Below are 14,707 nucleotides of genomic sequence, written 5' to 3'. Positions count from 1 at the left end.
ACGGGGATATGAGAAAACAAAAGATAGAACAAGTGAACGCACACATGCTTGTATCTTCGGTCTCGTCAAACTTAGTCACCTATGCTCCACGCGACTTTCAATAACGTCAACCTTCCATACATATGTACATTGCCCCACACCCAGCACCACCTCCCCCAACCTCACGCCTCCTCCACATGCTCCGCACCAACCGCCTCATTCCCCTTGCTCCCACTCACCTTTCCCTTACCACCCACCTCAACCGCCTCCCCCTTCCCCGCCTCCCCCCTCCCCGCCACACGCGCCGCGGGGCCATCAAACAGCACCGCAACCTCCTCCAGCGTCGGGCCCCTCGTCTCGACATACAACCACCAGACGGCGCCACACTCAACAACCAAAATGCCGACGTACACGAGGTAGAAGCGCCAGCGCAGCGCGGCCAGGCCGATGGGGTTGACGTACTGGTTGAAGACGGACGAGGCGGCGGTGCCGGCCATGGCGACGGCGAGCCCCTTGGCGCGGATGTGGAACGGCAGGATCTCGGCGCAGTAGGAGACGGTGAGGCCCGGCCAGGCGAAGCCGGCGGCGGCGTAGAAGGCGAACTATGAAAGGGAGGGTGTTGGATTTTGGCGGGGAGGGAGGGAGGGTTGGGGCGACTCACGATCATGGCGATGACTGCGCCGCCGGCGGCGGGGTTGCCCGTGTCGGCGTAGACGGCGGAACATCTGGGTGTGTCAGCAGAGGAAAAAGCTTCGGTGTGTTGTGCGAACGGGAACGAGAAAGAAGAAGAGATGGGGCAGCCACTCACGCGGTCCAAACGGAAAACGTCACCAGCATGCCCACGGCGGCTGTCATGAACAGCGTGCGGCGGCCCAGGCGGTCGACCAGCAGCACGGAGAAGAGGACGGCGACGAGGAAGGACCAGATCTGCAGGCCGCCGTTGATGACGGACTGGTCGCTCGCGCCGTGCACGCCGACGCTGGCGAGGACGTCGTGGATGTAGTACGACACGAGCCCGTTGCCCGAGCACTGCGAGAAGAAGGCGGTGAGGACGATGAGCAGCAGCCGCTTGCGGTTGCCCGGCGTGCGCACGAGCTCGGCCCAGCCGTTGTTGGCGCTCTGCTGCTCGAGCCGGATCGTCTCTTGGATCTCGAAGAGCTCTTGCTCGACGAAGGCGGAGTGCGTGTCGCCGTTGGCGTGGTACTGTTATTTCCGTCAGTCGTTGGAAGCGCTGGGCCCTCCGTCTACCCTTCAAGGGCTGATCCGGAATCTTACCTTCGCCAACACCTCGAATGCCTCGGTGCTCCTGTCCTTGGCGCAAAGCCAACGTGGGCTTTCGGGCAAGAACCATATCCCGACGAGTTGGATGGCGGGCATGACAGCCTGCACTCCGACAGGGATTCTCCACGCAGCGTCGCTGGTGTAGTTCACCGTGCCGTACACTGTCCAGGCGGCCACGATCGAGCCGACATACCAAAGAGTGTTGTACATTGTGGTGAGCTTGCCGCGATGGGTGGGGTAAGCGAGCTCCATGACAAGGAGAGGCGCAGAGCCCTGAGAGAGGTTCGAGCTATTGCATTTTCGGTTTCGTCAGTAGACTTCGAGGGAGGAACCATAGGGGATACGGGTTGGACGAACCCGAAGCCCACCAGAAAACGGCCGCCGATGAACATTCCTGAGTTAACGGAAGGCACGACTGTTGGCATTTGTTAGCGTATTCCATGATGGAAGCAGGAGTTCAGGTCTACTCGCCTTGAATGACGGTGCCTACCAGCAGAACCACCAAGCCGAGAACCACGCCAATCTTGCGGCCCAACATGTCTGCCGCGTACGATGCTGATCTTGGAATGAGACCTCAGTGTCAGGCTGAACGGGAGTATGATCTCACTGACAGAAGAAGATAGCGACGAATGAACCGATATTCTGGATGGCGGTGAACAGGCCTAGTCTCGCCGATGTTGGATGATCAAAGTCTGGGGGTGAACTATCAGTGCGACGAAGTGGACTCGAGTCGGTGGTGGGACTCACATTCTTGCCATGGATCCATAGTTTGCAAGCCGTTCAAGAGACTGCCATCGTAGCCGTTGATGGTCGAGCCGAGGAACAGAATGGGCATCATACAGTATAGCTTTCGAAGACCAGGATCTCTCCACCATGTTACCTGCGGGACTTTGATCTTGGGTACCCTCTCATCATCTGGCAGCTTCTCTTCATCGACTGTGATGCGCTTCGAGTCTTCCATCGGTACAGTAGTAAGAGCTGAGGGGAAGGAGATGAATGGTGAACGAGATTGCTGATGCTCTCACAGTCGGATATGTCCTACCGACCGGCTGGGGATCGGCGTATTATATAGGCGTGGCTTGGACATGGAAGCGTACGCGAAGACGCAGACACAACCCGTTTCTTCTCCAGCATCCGTACGGAGTGGTTCGACGCGGCTAGTACCAATGCACCTTGGCAAAGGCCAAACCCTGCTCCCCCGTGGGCTGGGCTCCAGATCTACAATGTACTTCCCCAGATCATCCCGCACATCGTGGGCGGAGGCCCGGCCAATAGGAGGCGTCCATTCCCGCAGGTTGCCGAGTCGCGCACGTTTGAATGGGCAGACACGGTCATATCAAATCGATCAGAGAGCATCACGCATGCGACTTTCCATCCAGTCCACCGGAGGTTACGTATGCGACAGAAGATGGTGCCGGTGTAGAAGCGCGATTCGGTGCCAAGGCAGAGCGGTTCGTGCCTGGCCATGAGGAGGCTGCGGGATTGAACGCCTCCTATTGGCTGATATTCCGGAACCCCAGAGTTGGTGCAGTTTAAGTGCGGGGTTTCCCGAATACGTTCCCCGCTTTGTCTTGTTCGGTCACTCCATCTCCAGCGCACTCTCAGCAATGTATCACGGGAGAGCTGGCTTCCTTCCAATGACACCGCCCGAGGCCCACAACTACCACTGTCGGCTCCACGATCATGCGGTAGCGGAGGCAATTGCCCGCATCATTGCCGACGCCAGTGCTTCGGTGCCCGGGATGGCCGTTTCCAACTGGACCGGTAATCGGGGAAAGACCAGCAGCGCTGCCAATCACAAGCCATGAAGCCCGAAGGACGGCGCAGTCGTTGTCGTGTCCATCTGATATCGCCGTCTATTTCCGCTGCATGACGGAACGAGAGCTCGCAAAAATGGGCTCGCATGTGGCATTCTCAGGCGCATATAAAGCCCTACTGCCGTAGAGACTACTGTCAAACCACACTTGGCCTCTTTCTCTCCCCTCTCACATCTCTGGCCAGAATCCCAGCCACAATGCCTTCGATCCCGCACCTCCAGAAAAATGACGTCTCGCACCAACTCGTCGTCAATGGCAAGCCGATGCTCATGCTCGCTGGCGAGCTGCAGAACTCGTCTCTCACGTCAGCAGAGTACATGAAGGAAGTGTGGCCCAAGATGGTCGAGACGCACGTCAACACGGTGCTCGGATGCGTGACATGGGAGGACATAGAGCCCGAGGAAGACCGGTTCGATTTCAGCAACCTAGACCAGATCGTTCTCGACGCGCGGGCGCACGATATTCACCTTGTGCTACTGTGGTTCGGCTCGTTCAAGAACGGTAAGCAGAGTTCGCCGGGTAAGAGGTGGCGGGCCACACGCTGACAGCGAAGCAGGCATCTCGACGTACGTGCCCGGGTGGGTGAAGACGAACCCGAAGAGATTTCCGCGGGCGAAGCTGCGCAAGGCTGGCGGCGAGCTGGCGACGGGGGATGTCGTGTCCATCTTCCACGACGAGGCACCCAAGGCTGATGCCAAGGCCTTTGCGAAGCTGATGGAGCACATTAAGGAGATTGACGAGGCACATTCGACCGTGGTCATGGTGCAGGTCGAGAATGAAACCGGACTGCTGGGCGACTCGCGTGATGGCAGCAAGTACGCCAACGAGCGGTTCGCCCAGCCCGTGCCCAAGGACCTCATCGACTTCATTGACGGCCACTGGGACACGCTGACCGACGCCTTCCGAACCAACTTCAAATTGTTCAAGACGGCAAGCAAGAAGCAAGGCACATGGGAGGGGGTTTTCGGCAAGAGCAAGAAAACAGACGAGCTGTTCATGGCATACCACTACGCCCTCTACCTGGACCGCGTCGCGTCCGCCGGCAAGGAGAAATACCCCATCCCGCTCTACACCAACGTCTGGCAAAACTACGCGGGCGAAGACGCCGACAACGACTTCCCCACCGTCGTCGGCGGCGGCGAGGAGCCGGGCAACTACCCGTCGGGCGGCGGCGTCGTCGACGTGCTGGACATCTGGCAACACTTCGCGCCCAGCCTCGACCTCGTCGCGCCCGACGTCTACCTCAACGACTACGCCAGCTCGTGCGCCAAGTACCGGCACCGCAACCAGCCGCTCTTCATCCCCGAGCAGCGCCGCGACGACTACGGCGCCCGCCGCGTGTGGGCCGCCTTCGGCAGCCACCAGTGCCTGGGCACCTCGCCCTTCGGCATCGACACCCAGGACCCCGCGTCCAACCCCTTCACCCGCACCTACGGCCTGCTGTCCCGCGTCGCGCCCATCGTGCTCGCCGCCCAGCGCCGGCCCAACTCGTCGTGCGGCTTCTTCTTTGACGAGCTGCCGGCCGACAGTCGACTCCCCGACCCCTCGCCGCCGAAAACGGTCACGTTCGGCGACTGGGACCTGGACATCCAGCGCTGCTTCGTCTTCGGCAAGCCCGGCCCCGGCGCCGGCATGGTCGTGCACCTCGGCGGCGCGCGCTTCCTGCTCATCGGCTGGGGCTTCCAGGTCGTCGCCCGGTCGCGCAGCTCGCGCAGCACCTTCACCGGCTTCCTGCGTTTCCAGGAGAAATACGTCGCCGACAGCGAGACGGGTGAGCTGCGTACCCTGCGGAACCTGAACGGAGACGAGACGCGGAGTGGTGTTTTTGCGATGATGCCGAATGAGGACCCGGATTATGGCGGCTTCCCTATTTGCGTGACTATCCCGGCAAGGACGATGATTGCGGAGCTGGAGCTTTATTCGATTGAAGAGGATGAGTGAGGAGGAGTGGGAGATGGGGCCTCTGTGCGTGTTCAATGCGATAAACAGGAATTTCATCGACTGAAGCAGGAATTAGCCAGGGGGTTCCACCTAAACGCGGGACGTTAACGTCTTTAGCTTTAATGGTCATGAGTAAGGCCGGGATCTTGCTTCTCAGAAAACGTCCTGCAAACTTTCTTATACACGGTCAAGCAAATTTACCACCATACGCCTCCTTTCTCCAAGCGCTAGCCGCCTTCGGTAGGTGACGCGACCGGATCATCTCGGGACGAGTGGGTCCTCGTTTGGGAATGATGCGTTGTCTGACTGATGTAATCTCCATCACGCCCGCTGTGCCACACCCTTGCGTTTCGACATCGGTTGTCTTCCCCAAACCGTGTATCAATGCGTATCTCATGACACGGTCCCCTGGGCGGCCTATAAACCAAAGCCTGCTCCCCCACTTGTCATGCTGTCCAGCCTTTTGTTTTTCCGACGCAGTCTCCCGGCCCTCCGCGGATCCGTTCTTTGTGCAACATGGCTGCTGCCGAAACCCACGCGTCTGTTCCTGCAAACCTGGAGAGCATTGAGATTGATGACTCGGTATGTCTCCCGATCAGTCCGGCTTAATCAGCCATCGTGTTACGCCTGGCCGGTTTCGCTGACACTTCTCGTAGTTCGAGACGGATTCAACTCGCGGAAGTGTCGACGAGCAACTGTAATGATCACATAGCGTGTAAAGTGGTCAAGGCTGCTAACGGCCCGTACAGGTCTGCCTACTCGCAGTCTTTGACCTCCAGTGTCACTGCCTATCCTGTCGAGAATGGCCGGCGATATCATGCCTACAAGGGTGGAGATTACTACATGCCCAATGACGATGTTGGTACCCGTATGATCTTGATCTTCCGTCATCTGACTCATGATCCCAGACCGAGCAAGATCGACTTGACTTCGTCCACCACATGTTGATGCTCACCACGAACCAAAAACATTTTCAAGCTCCGATCAAGGAGGATGAGCTGAAACGTGTCTTGGATGCCGGCACCGGGACCGGCATCTGGGCTATTGAAGTTGGTATGCGAAACAAAATCCTCTCTCCCCACGGTCTGGAAGCTGAATACGTGATTAGCGGACAAGTACCCCGAAGCGCAGGTAAGTCTACTGACCCGTTCCCACCATTCGAGTACATTGCTTATGCCGAGTAGGTTCTTGGGAACGATTTGAGCCCCGTGCAACCGCAATGGGTGGTATGTTCTCTCAATGCTGCTGTTATACCAAGCTGGCTCTGACCATGCAGCCCCCGAATGTGAAATTCGAAGTCGATGATATCGAGGCTACTTGGACATATGCGCAGCCTTTCGACCTGATCTTCGCCCGCTACCTCGACGGAGCAATCTCCGATTGGCCCGCGCTCGTCTCCAACATGTACAACAACATCCGCCCCGGCGGATGGGTTGAGTATGTGCCCCCCTCAACCGCGTATTGACATCAGCGAACTGAGAAATACAGGCTACAAGGCTTTGACCTGCACTACAGGTCCGATGACGGCTCCGTCAAGCCCGACTCGTACATCACCAAGTTCATAGACAATCTCGAAAAGGGATGCGCCAAGATAGGCAAAGAGTTCTACAGCGGCCCGAAGCTTGAAGGCTATCTGCAAGACGCCGGCTTCAAGAACGTCCACGTGCAGCCGTACAAAGTCCCCTCGGGTCCGTGGCCCAAGGACAGGAAACTGAGAGAGATCGGCACCATCAACCTGTTGCAAGCCCTTGACGGCATGGAAGGATTCTCCCTGCGCCTCTTCACGGGCTTCTTGGGCTGGACGGTTGATGAAGTGACTGTCTTCTGTGCGAAGGTCAGGGAGGAGCTGAAAGGGAAATCTATCCATCCTTACATTCTTTAGTAAGCTCTACTGCTCCGTCACTCTCATTGGCAGGGTCTCTAACGAGGAGTAGCTACGTTGCTTATGGCCAGAAGCCTGAGTAGGGCACCAAAGCAAGGGTGTGAGCAGTGTGTCGCGGGGTGGGTATGCGCACTTTGCTCCGAACAACGACGGCGCGATACATGAGTAATCTTCCAGAATGAGTCAAGACCAACTCGACCATGCCCATCATGTTTGCATTGACGACATTAGTCTGCTACTTGCGTTGCCGTGCTTTTGTGATGCTGACCATGGCAAGCCTATCTTCGAGGTGACTCTCAGAAAAACTGGTGTCATTGATAGTAGAGGTAAACAATGGTCGGCTGCCTCAAACAGCAGCCAGGGCGTCATACTGCTCCTGCGTCAAAGCAAGAACAGAGCCATGCCTCATATAGGCCATGTCGACAGCCGTGTCCTGCACCCACACGCCCGTCGTCGGGTCCGACGGCCCATACAGCCGGATCCCGGCGTCGTCGCCGAGCTTGTCCGCAATCATGTACGCCACGCCGTCGGCGGTGCTGTCCCAGAACGCGTAGGCGCCCTCGTAGTCGGCGACGATCTCGCCCACCTCCTCGAATGCCCCGAACAGGCCGTCGTAGCCGACTTCGGTGTGGATGCCTTCGTGCGCCCAGAAGCGCACGTATGCCGTGTCGTTGATCTTCAGGAAGCTGAGGTCGATGGTGCTGTTCGGGTTCCGGTCGATGTACGTCTCCGGGGCCGTGAATGTCTGGAAGTCGCTCGTGTGCGCGTAGCGCATGACGGCCTCCCCGATTGCGCCGTTGTTGTGCGCCGTGTCGTTTTCGGCGAACTGCTCGGTGGTCAGTAAATGCAGGGTGCCGTACGCTGAGATCGCGGTGGAGCTCTTACAAACTTGGCGGCCCAATGCACCATGTAGCTCCCTGTCCTGCACGTCAGCTCTGTCCATGTGGAAAGTATGAAGCAGCTTACCTGCGTCCGGGTCGTAGATGGCGTCGGGCGCCCAAGCCATGCCGGCCGTGTCATCCTCGACCGTGATCAGTCTTTCGTCCGTCCAGTTGACCAGGTCGGTACTGTCCCAGATCAACAGGGCCTTGGAGCCGTTGGCAGACGCCGCATCCCACGACGCGTACTGCCGAGCGTGAGCGGAAGTAGAGACAAGCAGCATTTCGAAATGCTTACATCCTCAATGTTCAGGTCCGTGGCGAGAAGATACCACTTTGTGGCGTCCTCTTCTCCACCGCCGGGCACAATCGAGAGGTCCCGCACGGTCTTCTGCCCGAGGGTGGGAACGAAGAGGGGCTCTCCGCCATTGATGGGGGTGAAGGTCAATGGGTCATCGTTGGTACTCAAGGCGAAGAAAATGCCGGTTTCGTTCGTCTTCCAGTAGGCTGTCAGGTAGCCGACCTTGCTGGAGTCCGCCCTCTTACCCAAAATGCCGCTGTCGCCAGTAAAGGGTGCGGCGAGGGCCACGGCCGAAGCGCAAGCGCAGGCGAGACTGGCGGAGAAGTAGTTCGAGCGCATGGTATCGGACTACCAAACAAAGCAGGGCAGTGTGCTGAAGCAGTAACAACCGGGGCGCACTCTTTTATAAAACATATTTTAACCGGAAATTCTTATTTCTCTCCGGCGCCGCCGAAGCGAACCTCAAGTTCCTGGCCATGGTGCCGGTGGACCTGTCGATCTTATCCCAGCGAGTACTTACCGCTGCCTTGGCGACGGAAGCGTTGCGGGGTATCGCTTTCCAACGTCACCGATCACGAGAGGCGGGGTATTTAATAGGCGGACGTATATGCGGGGAGCTTCCTGGAAACGAGATCTTCCCCACGTCTCCCACCGGACCTCAGCGGAGACGCCACGCACGAGTCGTCGCAACGGCGTTAATGGCCCCCGGCCTTCTACGCTCACGAATCACGAATGACATGATGGCCATCGCCTTTATTTTTGGTTTAAAATTGCTTCGAAACCCCCGAGACTTTCATATTCGCCACGCAAGTGGCTGTGCCCTACCGCCAAGTAGTACATCACTTAAAATGAGTACAGCCCAAGTCTCCATTTAGCTTTTCGACATGGCTGCCTGGTCTCTCTTCCGTCACATTAAATGGCCGAGCCTACCAGTCTGGTGATGCAGCGCTTTCGTAGTGGGACCAGTCACCACATTCGACTCAGTCACATGTGGCTGAGCGCTCGTCCACAGAGCCAGGCAAAACACATACTCTGTCCCCATCGTCCGCAAGGCAGAATCGTACATACCAGGCTCCAATGAGACACCGACCCAAAGGACTAATTGCTATCGGATGCTCCAGCCGCATGTGAAAAAGACAGGGAATGCTTGAGAGGCTACAATATTGCCACCTGCGGCCTTCGACTGGGATGCTAATAGTTGACTCGTCCGTTTGCACGTCAGTGCACAATGCACGATCGAAAGCGTTCGAGAAGCCGTTCTTACTATCGGCCTCGTCATGGCACTGGGGTAAGCCTATTCTTTCACGAGGCTGCCCGAATTTCTTGGCCAAAATGATTTCCTGTTTAGGCATAGTGCCGGAATGAACGGTGCGTCTGAGCTTCGACTCCTACAGGTGAGTGGATACTAAACACCGTGCGAGACGGTTATGTGGTACACGAAAGGTAAGCTTTTGGCGGCTGTGCGGTGATTCTACGGTGACTCACGGTGACGGTCAGCACTACGAATGGACGAATCGGATTCAATCTCAGGCATTGGCTCGGGGTATGCGGCTCCATTTTGCAAGGCTGAGGCTTAGCCACTCGTCTGTCGTCATTTCCAAGGCGAACGACAGTAGCGCTGTCCATCAGAGGAAGCTTGTCCACGTTTTGCAGAAACAAAATGTTGTGACTCACTCAGTACCATTTATTCCCCGCTGGCATAAAGCTCCTGTCCTTGTCCGCTCCATTGAAGCTGAGACAGGTAACGCTCACCTCCCTGGAGACTTCAATCATGCCTCCACATTCCCCTTCACCCACCTCACGACTGCTGGAGGTTTTTCAATACTCGGCACCGGCTGTCATTGCTCTCTATTTTATCAGCGCATCGTTAATTGCAACTTGTACATTACAAAAGACGGTCGACAATCCCCGCAACAAAAAGAGGCGGAGAGCTGCCCTCTGGCTTCTCCCTTTATTGCCCCTCAGTTTCGTAAGTTCTGAACGAGTGAAAGTACAGGGGAAGGCTCTAACGGACCTCTCAGCTGGCGCAAGCAATTGCATACTTTGGCAGGGCAATTAATCAGGACAAATGGCCCATCAAGCATGACATGGTAAATTGTATCCTGTCGAAGACCTACCAGCCTTTTTGACACCTTTCAAGGTTTACGTGTTGGCCTCAATATTAGTGTGGGGCGTCATCACGATCACGTTTGTGGACATCAAAACTCCCGTATGGCATGTTTTCCTGGCATCCTGGGCATTGGGCACTCTTTCCGAGGTCGTCATTCTCGGCCTGATATTCTCCTCTGCACCAAAAGATGACAGCTTCAGTCTCGGGAAGTCATTTGGCTCCGCTCGGACGATTCTACTGATGACCCTGCTCATTTCGGATTTCATCATCTGCTGCAAATCCGGCCGTCAAGAAACGCACAGTGACGAGGAAAGCCGATCCCTATTGGCAAGTGGAGGCAATGTGACGGGAAACACCGCTTCCTACGACAGCCTTCCCTCATCCATCGCCGCAGAACCTGAAGACGAAAGTGATAAAGACGAGAATTCCGACGACGAGGATGACGAGGTCAAAGAGCTACAGCAGAAACGACTGAAAGAACAGGGTGGTTGGTGGGGGTACTTGAAAGGCTTCATGGTATTCCTGCCGTACATCTGGCCGTACAACAACCGGAGAATGCAGTCGTGGCTGGGCGTTTGTTTGTTCTCGATCATTGTGGAACGCTTCCTCACCGTGCTCATCCCTCGTCAACTAGGCATCATCACAGATGCACTGTCGGATTCCCGTGAAACTGGTAAGCTTCGTTGCTGGTTCCACCCCTGACCGGCCTTTGACTAATCAGATACAGGCTACTTCCCTTGGAAAGAGCTCTTCGTGTGGGCGATCCTGAAGCTCGTCAGCATCTCGGCTGGATTCGAACTCCTCCGATCAATGGCCAACTCACGCATCGGAGTATACGCGTTCAAGCAACTGTCATCGGCCGCCTTCAACCACGTCATGTCGCTTTCAATGGACTACCATTCAAGTAAGAGCTGCGGAGACGTGCTGAAAGCCATCGAGCAAGGATCCGACATCCACGACATCCTCGACACGGTCCTCTTCGAAGCCGCGCCGATGCTCATCGACCTCGTAGTCGCGGCCGTCTGGCTATCATCGGTCTTCGACGCATACATGGCGCTCATCATCATCGCCACATCCATCGTCTACATCTACGCCGGCGTCCGGGCCAACACCTTCATCGTCCAGCGCCGGCGCGAGTACACAGAAGGCGAGCGCAAGGGCAACGAGATCCTCTACGACGCCGTCAGCAACTGGCAAACCGTCGCCTACCACAACCGCGGCCCGTTCGAGAGCGCCCGATACGGCGCCATCGTCGACGGCTACACGGCCAAGCAAGTGCGCTACTGGGACGCCAGCGACGTGTCCGAAGCGCTGCAGTCCTTCATAATGGCGCTGGGGCTGCTCGCCAGCGCCTTCCTCGCCGCCGCTCGCATCGCCGCCGGCACCGCGCCCGTCGGCCACCTCGTCCTGCTCGTCACCTACTGGGCCACCATCCACGAGCCGCTCAAATACCTCGCCTACACCTTCCGCCACACCTCGTCGCAGCTCATCAGCGCCGAGCGCCTGCTCCAACTCCTCCAGACGCCCCCCTCCGTCGCCGACGCGCCCGGCGCCCGCCCGCTGCACGTCACCGCCGGCCGCGTCTCCTTCACCGACGTCTCCTTCGCCTACGACGCGCGCAAGCCCACCCTGCGCAACATCTCGCTCACCGCCGAGCCGGGGCAGACGGTCGCGCTGGTCGGCGAGACGGGCGGCGGCAAGTCGACGCTGCTCAAACTCCTCCTGCGCTTCTACGACGTCGCCGCCAGCGACGGCGCCGTCGCCATCGACGGCCAGGACGTGCGGGCCGTGACGCTGGACTCGCTGCGCGCCGCGCTCGGCGTGGTGCCGCAGGACCCCGCGCTATTCAACCAGAGCATCATGGACAACGTGCGGTACGCGCGGCTGGACGCGTCCGACGACGACGTGCGCGCGGCCTGCCGCGCCGCCGCCGTGCACGACAAGATCGCCGCCTTCCCCGACGGCTACGCGTCGCGCGTCGGCGAGCGCGGCGTGCGGCTGTCCGGCGGCGAGCTGCAGCGGCTGGCCATCGCGCGCGTGCTGCTGAAGGATCCGAAGATCGTGCTGCTGGACGAGGCGACGAGCGCGGTGGATTCGGCGGCCGAGGAGAGGATTCAGGAGGCGTTCGCGAGGCTGAGTAAGGGCCGCACGATGTTTGTTGTTGCGCATCGGCTGTCGACGGTCGTGCATGCGGATCTCATTGTTGTTGTGGATGACGGCTCGGTGGTGGAGAGGGGCACGCACGTGGAGCTTCTGGAGAAGAGGGGGAAGTACTATGAGCTGTGGTCGAAGCAGGCAGGTGTCTAATGGCTAGGCTTGGAAGTGGCATTTTGTGGTTTTTGAAGCGTTCGGTATTGTTTAGATGTATATGAAGATTGACTTCTGTCAAGCAGGGTTATCTGGACTGAGGTTTTGCCCAGACCAGCTTCATAACACGCGTGTACAGGCGATGTTGGCGCGTATGATGTTGGCGCTGATTGTGCTTGTCGTTGGTGCGGCGGCCATTTCCCCAAGTTTGCTTGCACAGTTTCTTGATTTTGATGACGTTTCGCTGCTAAACATGGCATTCATGCAGTTTGTGACGACTGGGTCTTTTGGAGCGAGCATGTTTGAGAAGCGCTGCGTTGGATGTTCGAGAGTTTGGAGGTTGGAATGTGTTTTTGAGGACATTGTGGACCGTGGGGTTAAGAAATGAGATCAGGCGCCCTTTTTAATCCGATCATGACAGGCTAAGAGCAAAGAAAGAATTGAAGCACTAGTGAGGCGAAGTGTAAATTGCAAGTGGGTAGTGAGGAGGGGAGAAAGAAGCCGTGCGCGTAAAAGCAAACATGAAACTCTGCGTAAGCAGTCGCAAGACTTCGAAGTCCAGGATAGAAAGATAATCATCTCACTATTTCCAGTCAGGTTGTAGTGAGCTTTCCGACGAAGAGATAGGTAAAACAAGGCGGCCGGTTGGAACTTTGTTGGGGCGAAAGGATTTAGTCCACGCGTCTTTTTTTTTTTTTTTTTGGGAGGGGCGGGACTCCAAGTTTGATTCTCGGTTGATGCCAAATGTTGATCTGCTTTCCAGTTTCTACGTAGGATGGCGGAAGAGGTAGGTGCCCCTACGGGTGAGGACGCACAACACTTGAGGTGAAAGGATTTCTTGAATTCCGGGAGCCTGACTCTGCGTTCATGACGCATAACACGAGCCTCTTGGTATGGGAGTAAGAGCTGGAGAGTTCCTGAAACTAGCCATCAAGAGAAAAATGATAATTTGATAGTAGCTTTAAGCCTTTCGTCTGCCAGACTGGCGTACTGGTCTCAATTTGTGAATCAAACAAAAAGCAAGTTCATTACAGTCCAGCCGGCTTCCATACAGTTCGGGGTTCGCTGAGGTAGAAATAGGCTGATTTGCCTAGTGCGATGTAACGTCGGGGAAGCGGTAGCGAGATGCGTACCACGCCGCAGGGCAGGTGCAGTGAGTTCGTCAACCGCTGATTGTTCACATGGACTGCCTCCGTCTACGCACGTAAGGCAACATGAAACTAGCGCTTCTTTAAATGGATGCCTCGATGCCTTCAACGTGATTGTGCAGGGCAACGAATTCTCCGGCCGCTTCCTTCCCGTCTCCCCGCTCGCACCTTCCCCACTGCTCCCATCTCACCCGCACTTTCGCAACGACTCACTCTCTCCGTCTCTTAACGCACGCAGCTATGATGCGCTACCCAGAAAACTGCGACTCAGCCGACCAACGGGACAGGCTCCGGATCCTGCACTGCGGAGATGGTGGCGCCGTAGTGCGACGTCCTGCAGCACCCCCCGGCCGCGAATGACAGCTCGCAACCCTGGTTCTGTGCGACCACCGCCGCGCTTGAGCCGCTTCTCGCTACAACAATGGACCCGAAATACCTTCGCGCCGCTTCTCTCTCCTGAGTCTCAAGGCTCACACTCTCATATCGGCCCGAAAGGAAGCTTTGAGCCAGCTGCCCATACAATGTCTTGTTCGTCGCGCGCGGTCATTGGTGCGTCAGGGAACATTTGTCCGGCGCAACAGTGCGATATATCATCCTTCAACCCCGTCAAGCTGACAGCGTTTCCGATCTCCGAAGATGTCCCGTTACTGGTACCCTATCCTGATGCGATGTGCCTGCGGAAATCCCGCAATCATCTCCATCCCCCCGGTTTACACCCAAATGCTGCGATTCATAGCCCCCGGCTTGTTGCATCGGGAACAAACCTCAATCTCCGCACCCGCCTCCTTTTCACCTTTCCCGATGCATGCAATGGTCTGGATCCGCAATCGCAACACGGCGCGGACTATGACTGGCAAACAGCACTTGGTCTGGCGGCAGACATGTTCCGCCTGTGCCCTCCAAGATCCAGCGCCGCTGCCCTGGAAATGTGGTCGCCGCCTCTTCAATTCCGTCCCTGCAGCGATAGCGCAATCTAACCGGCTTGATCCCTCCAACGCACATACGTAAATGCATGCCTTTCCCCGGCCCTTTCCCCCCACTAGTGTGTTGCCATCCTCTCCTC

General features: G+C 57.2%; 5 protein-coding genes across 5 annotated transcripts; 3 read left to right on the top strand and 2 right to left on the bottom strand.

The window, feature by feature from the left end:
- Positions 1–161: 161 nt before the first annotated feature.
- SLS55_003450 (uncharacterized protein) lies at positions 162–2,221 on the bottom strand (the record flags this gene model as incomplete). Its single annotated transcript, XM_066774925.1, has 7 exons — positions 162–581; positions 641–704; positions 788–1,182; positions 1,255–1,533; positions 1,751–1,815; positions 1,872–1,952; positions 2,008–2,221. The coding sequence occupies 7 exons, from the start codon at positions 2,219–2,221 to the stop codon at positions 162–164; spliced, it is 1,518 nt and encodes a 505-aa protein (XP_066635044.1).
- A 1,053-nt stretch (positions 2,222–3,274) lies between these two features.
- SLS55_003449 (uncharacterized protein) lies at positions 3,275–5,018 on the top strand (the record flags this gene model as incomplete). The annotated part of the gene is made up of 2 exons (XM_066774924.1): positions 3,275–3,578; positions 3,634–5,018. The coding sequence occupies 2 exons, from the start codon at positions 3,275–3,277 to the stop codon at positions 5,016–5,018; spliced, it is 1,689 nt and encodes a 562-aa protein (XP_066635043.1).
- Positions 5,019–5,534: 516 nt separating this feature from the next.
- SLS55_003448 (uncharacterized protein) lies at positions 5,535–6,900 on the top strand (the record flags this gene model as incomplete). Its single annotated transcript, XM_066774923.1, has 8 exons — positions 5,535–5,600; positions 5,675–5,715; positions 5,768–5,876; positions 5,927–6,071; positions 6,127–6,149; positions 6,203–6,244; positions 6,295–6,455; positions 6,507–6,900. The coding sequence occupies 8 exons, from the start codon at positions 5,535–5,537 to the stop codon at positions 6,898–6,900; spliced, it is 981 nt and encodes a 326-aa protein (XP_066635042.1).
- A 346-nt stretch (positions 6,901–7,246) lies between these two features.
- On the bottom strand, positions 7,247–8,557 carry SLS55_003447 (uncharacterized protein; the record flags this gene model as incomplete). The annotated part of the gene is made up of 3 exons (XM_066774922.1): positions 7,247–8,026; positions 8,077–8,335; positions 8,541–8,557. The coding sequence occupies 3 exons, from the start codon at positions 8,555–8,557 to the stop codon at positions 7,247–7,249; spliced, it is 1,056 nt and encodes a 351-aa protein (XP_066635041.1).
- Positions 8,558–10,166: 1,609 nt separating this feature from the next.
- SLS55_003446 (uncharacterized protein) lies at positions 10,167–12,496 on the top strand (the record flags this gene model as incomplete). The annotated part of the gene is made up of 3 exons (XM_066774921.1): positions 10,167–10,169; positions 10,220–10,862; positions 10,917–12,496. 3 exons carry the CDS (start codon positions 10,167–10,169, stop codon positions 12,494–12,496), a joined length of 2,226 nt encoding a protein of 741 aa, XP_066635040.1.
- Positions 12,497–14,707: the final 2,211 nt, after the last annotated feature.

The sequence above is a fragment of the Diplodia seriata genome (genome assembly GCF_021436955.1).
Source record: "Diplodia seriata strain FDS-637 chromosome Unknown scaffold_3, whole genome shotgun sequence".
NCBI lineage: Eukaryota > Fungi > Ascomycota > Dothideomycetes > Botryosphaeriales > Botryosphaeriaceae > Diplodia > Diplodia seriata.
This window is presented reverse-complemented; position numbering and strand designations above follow the sequence as displayed.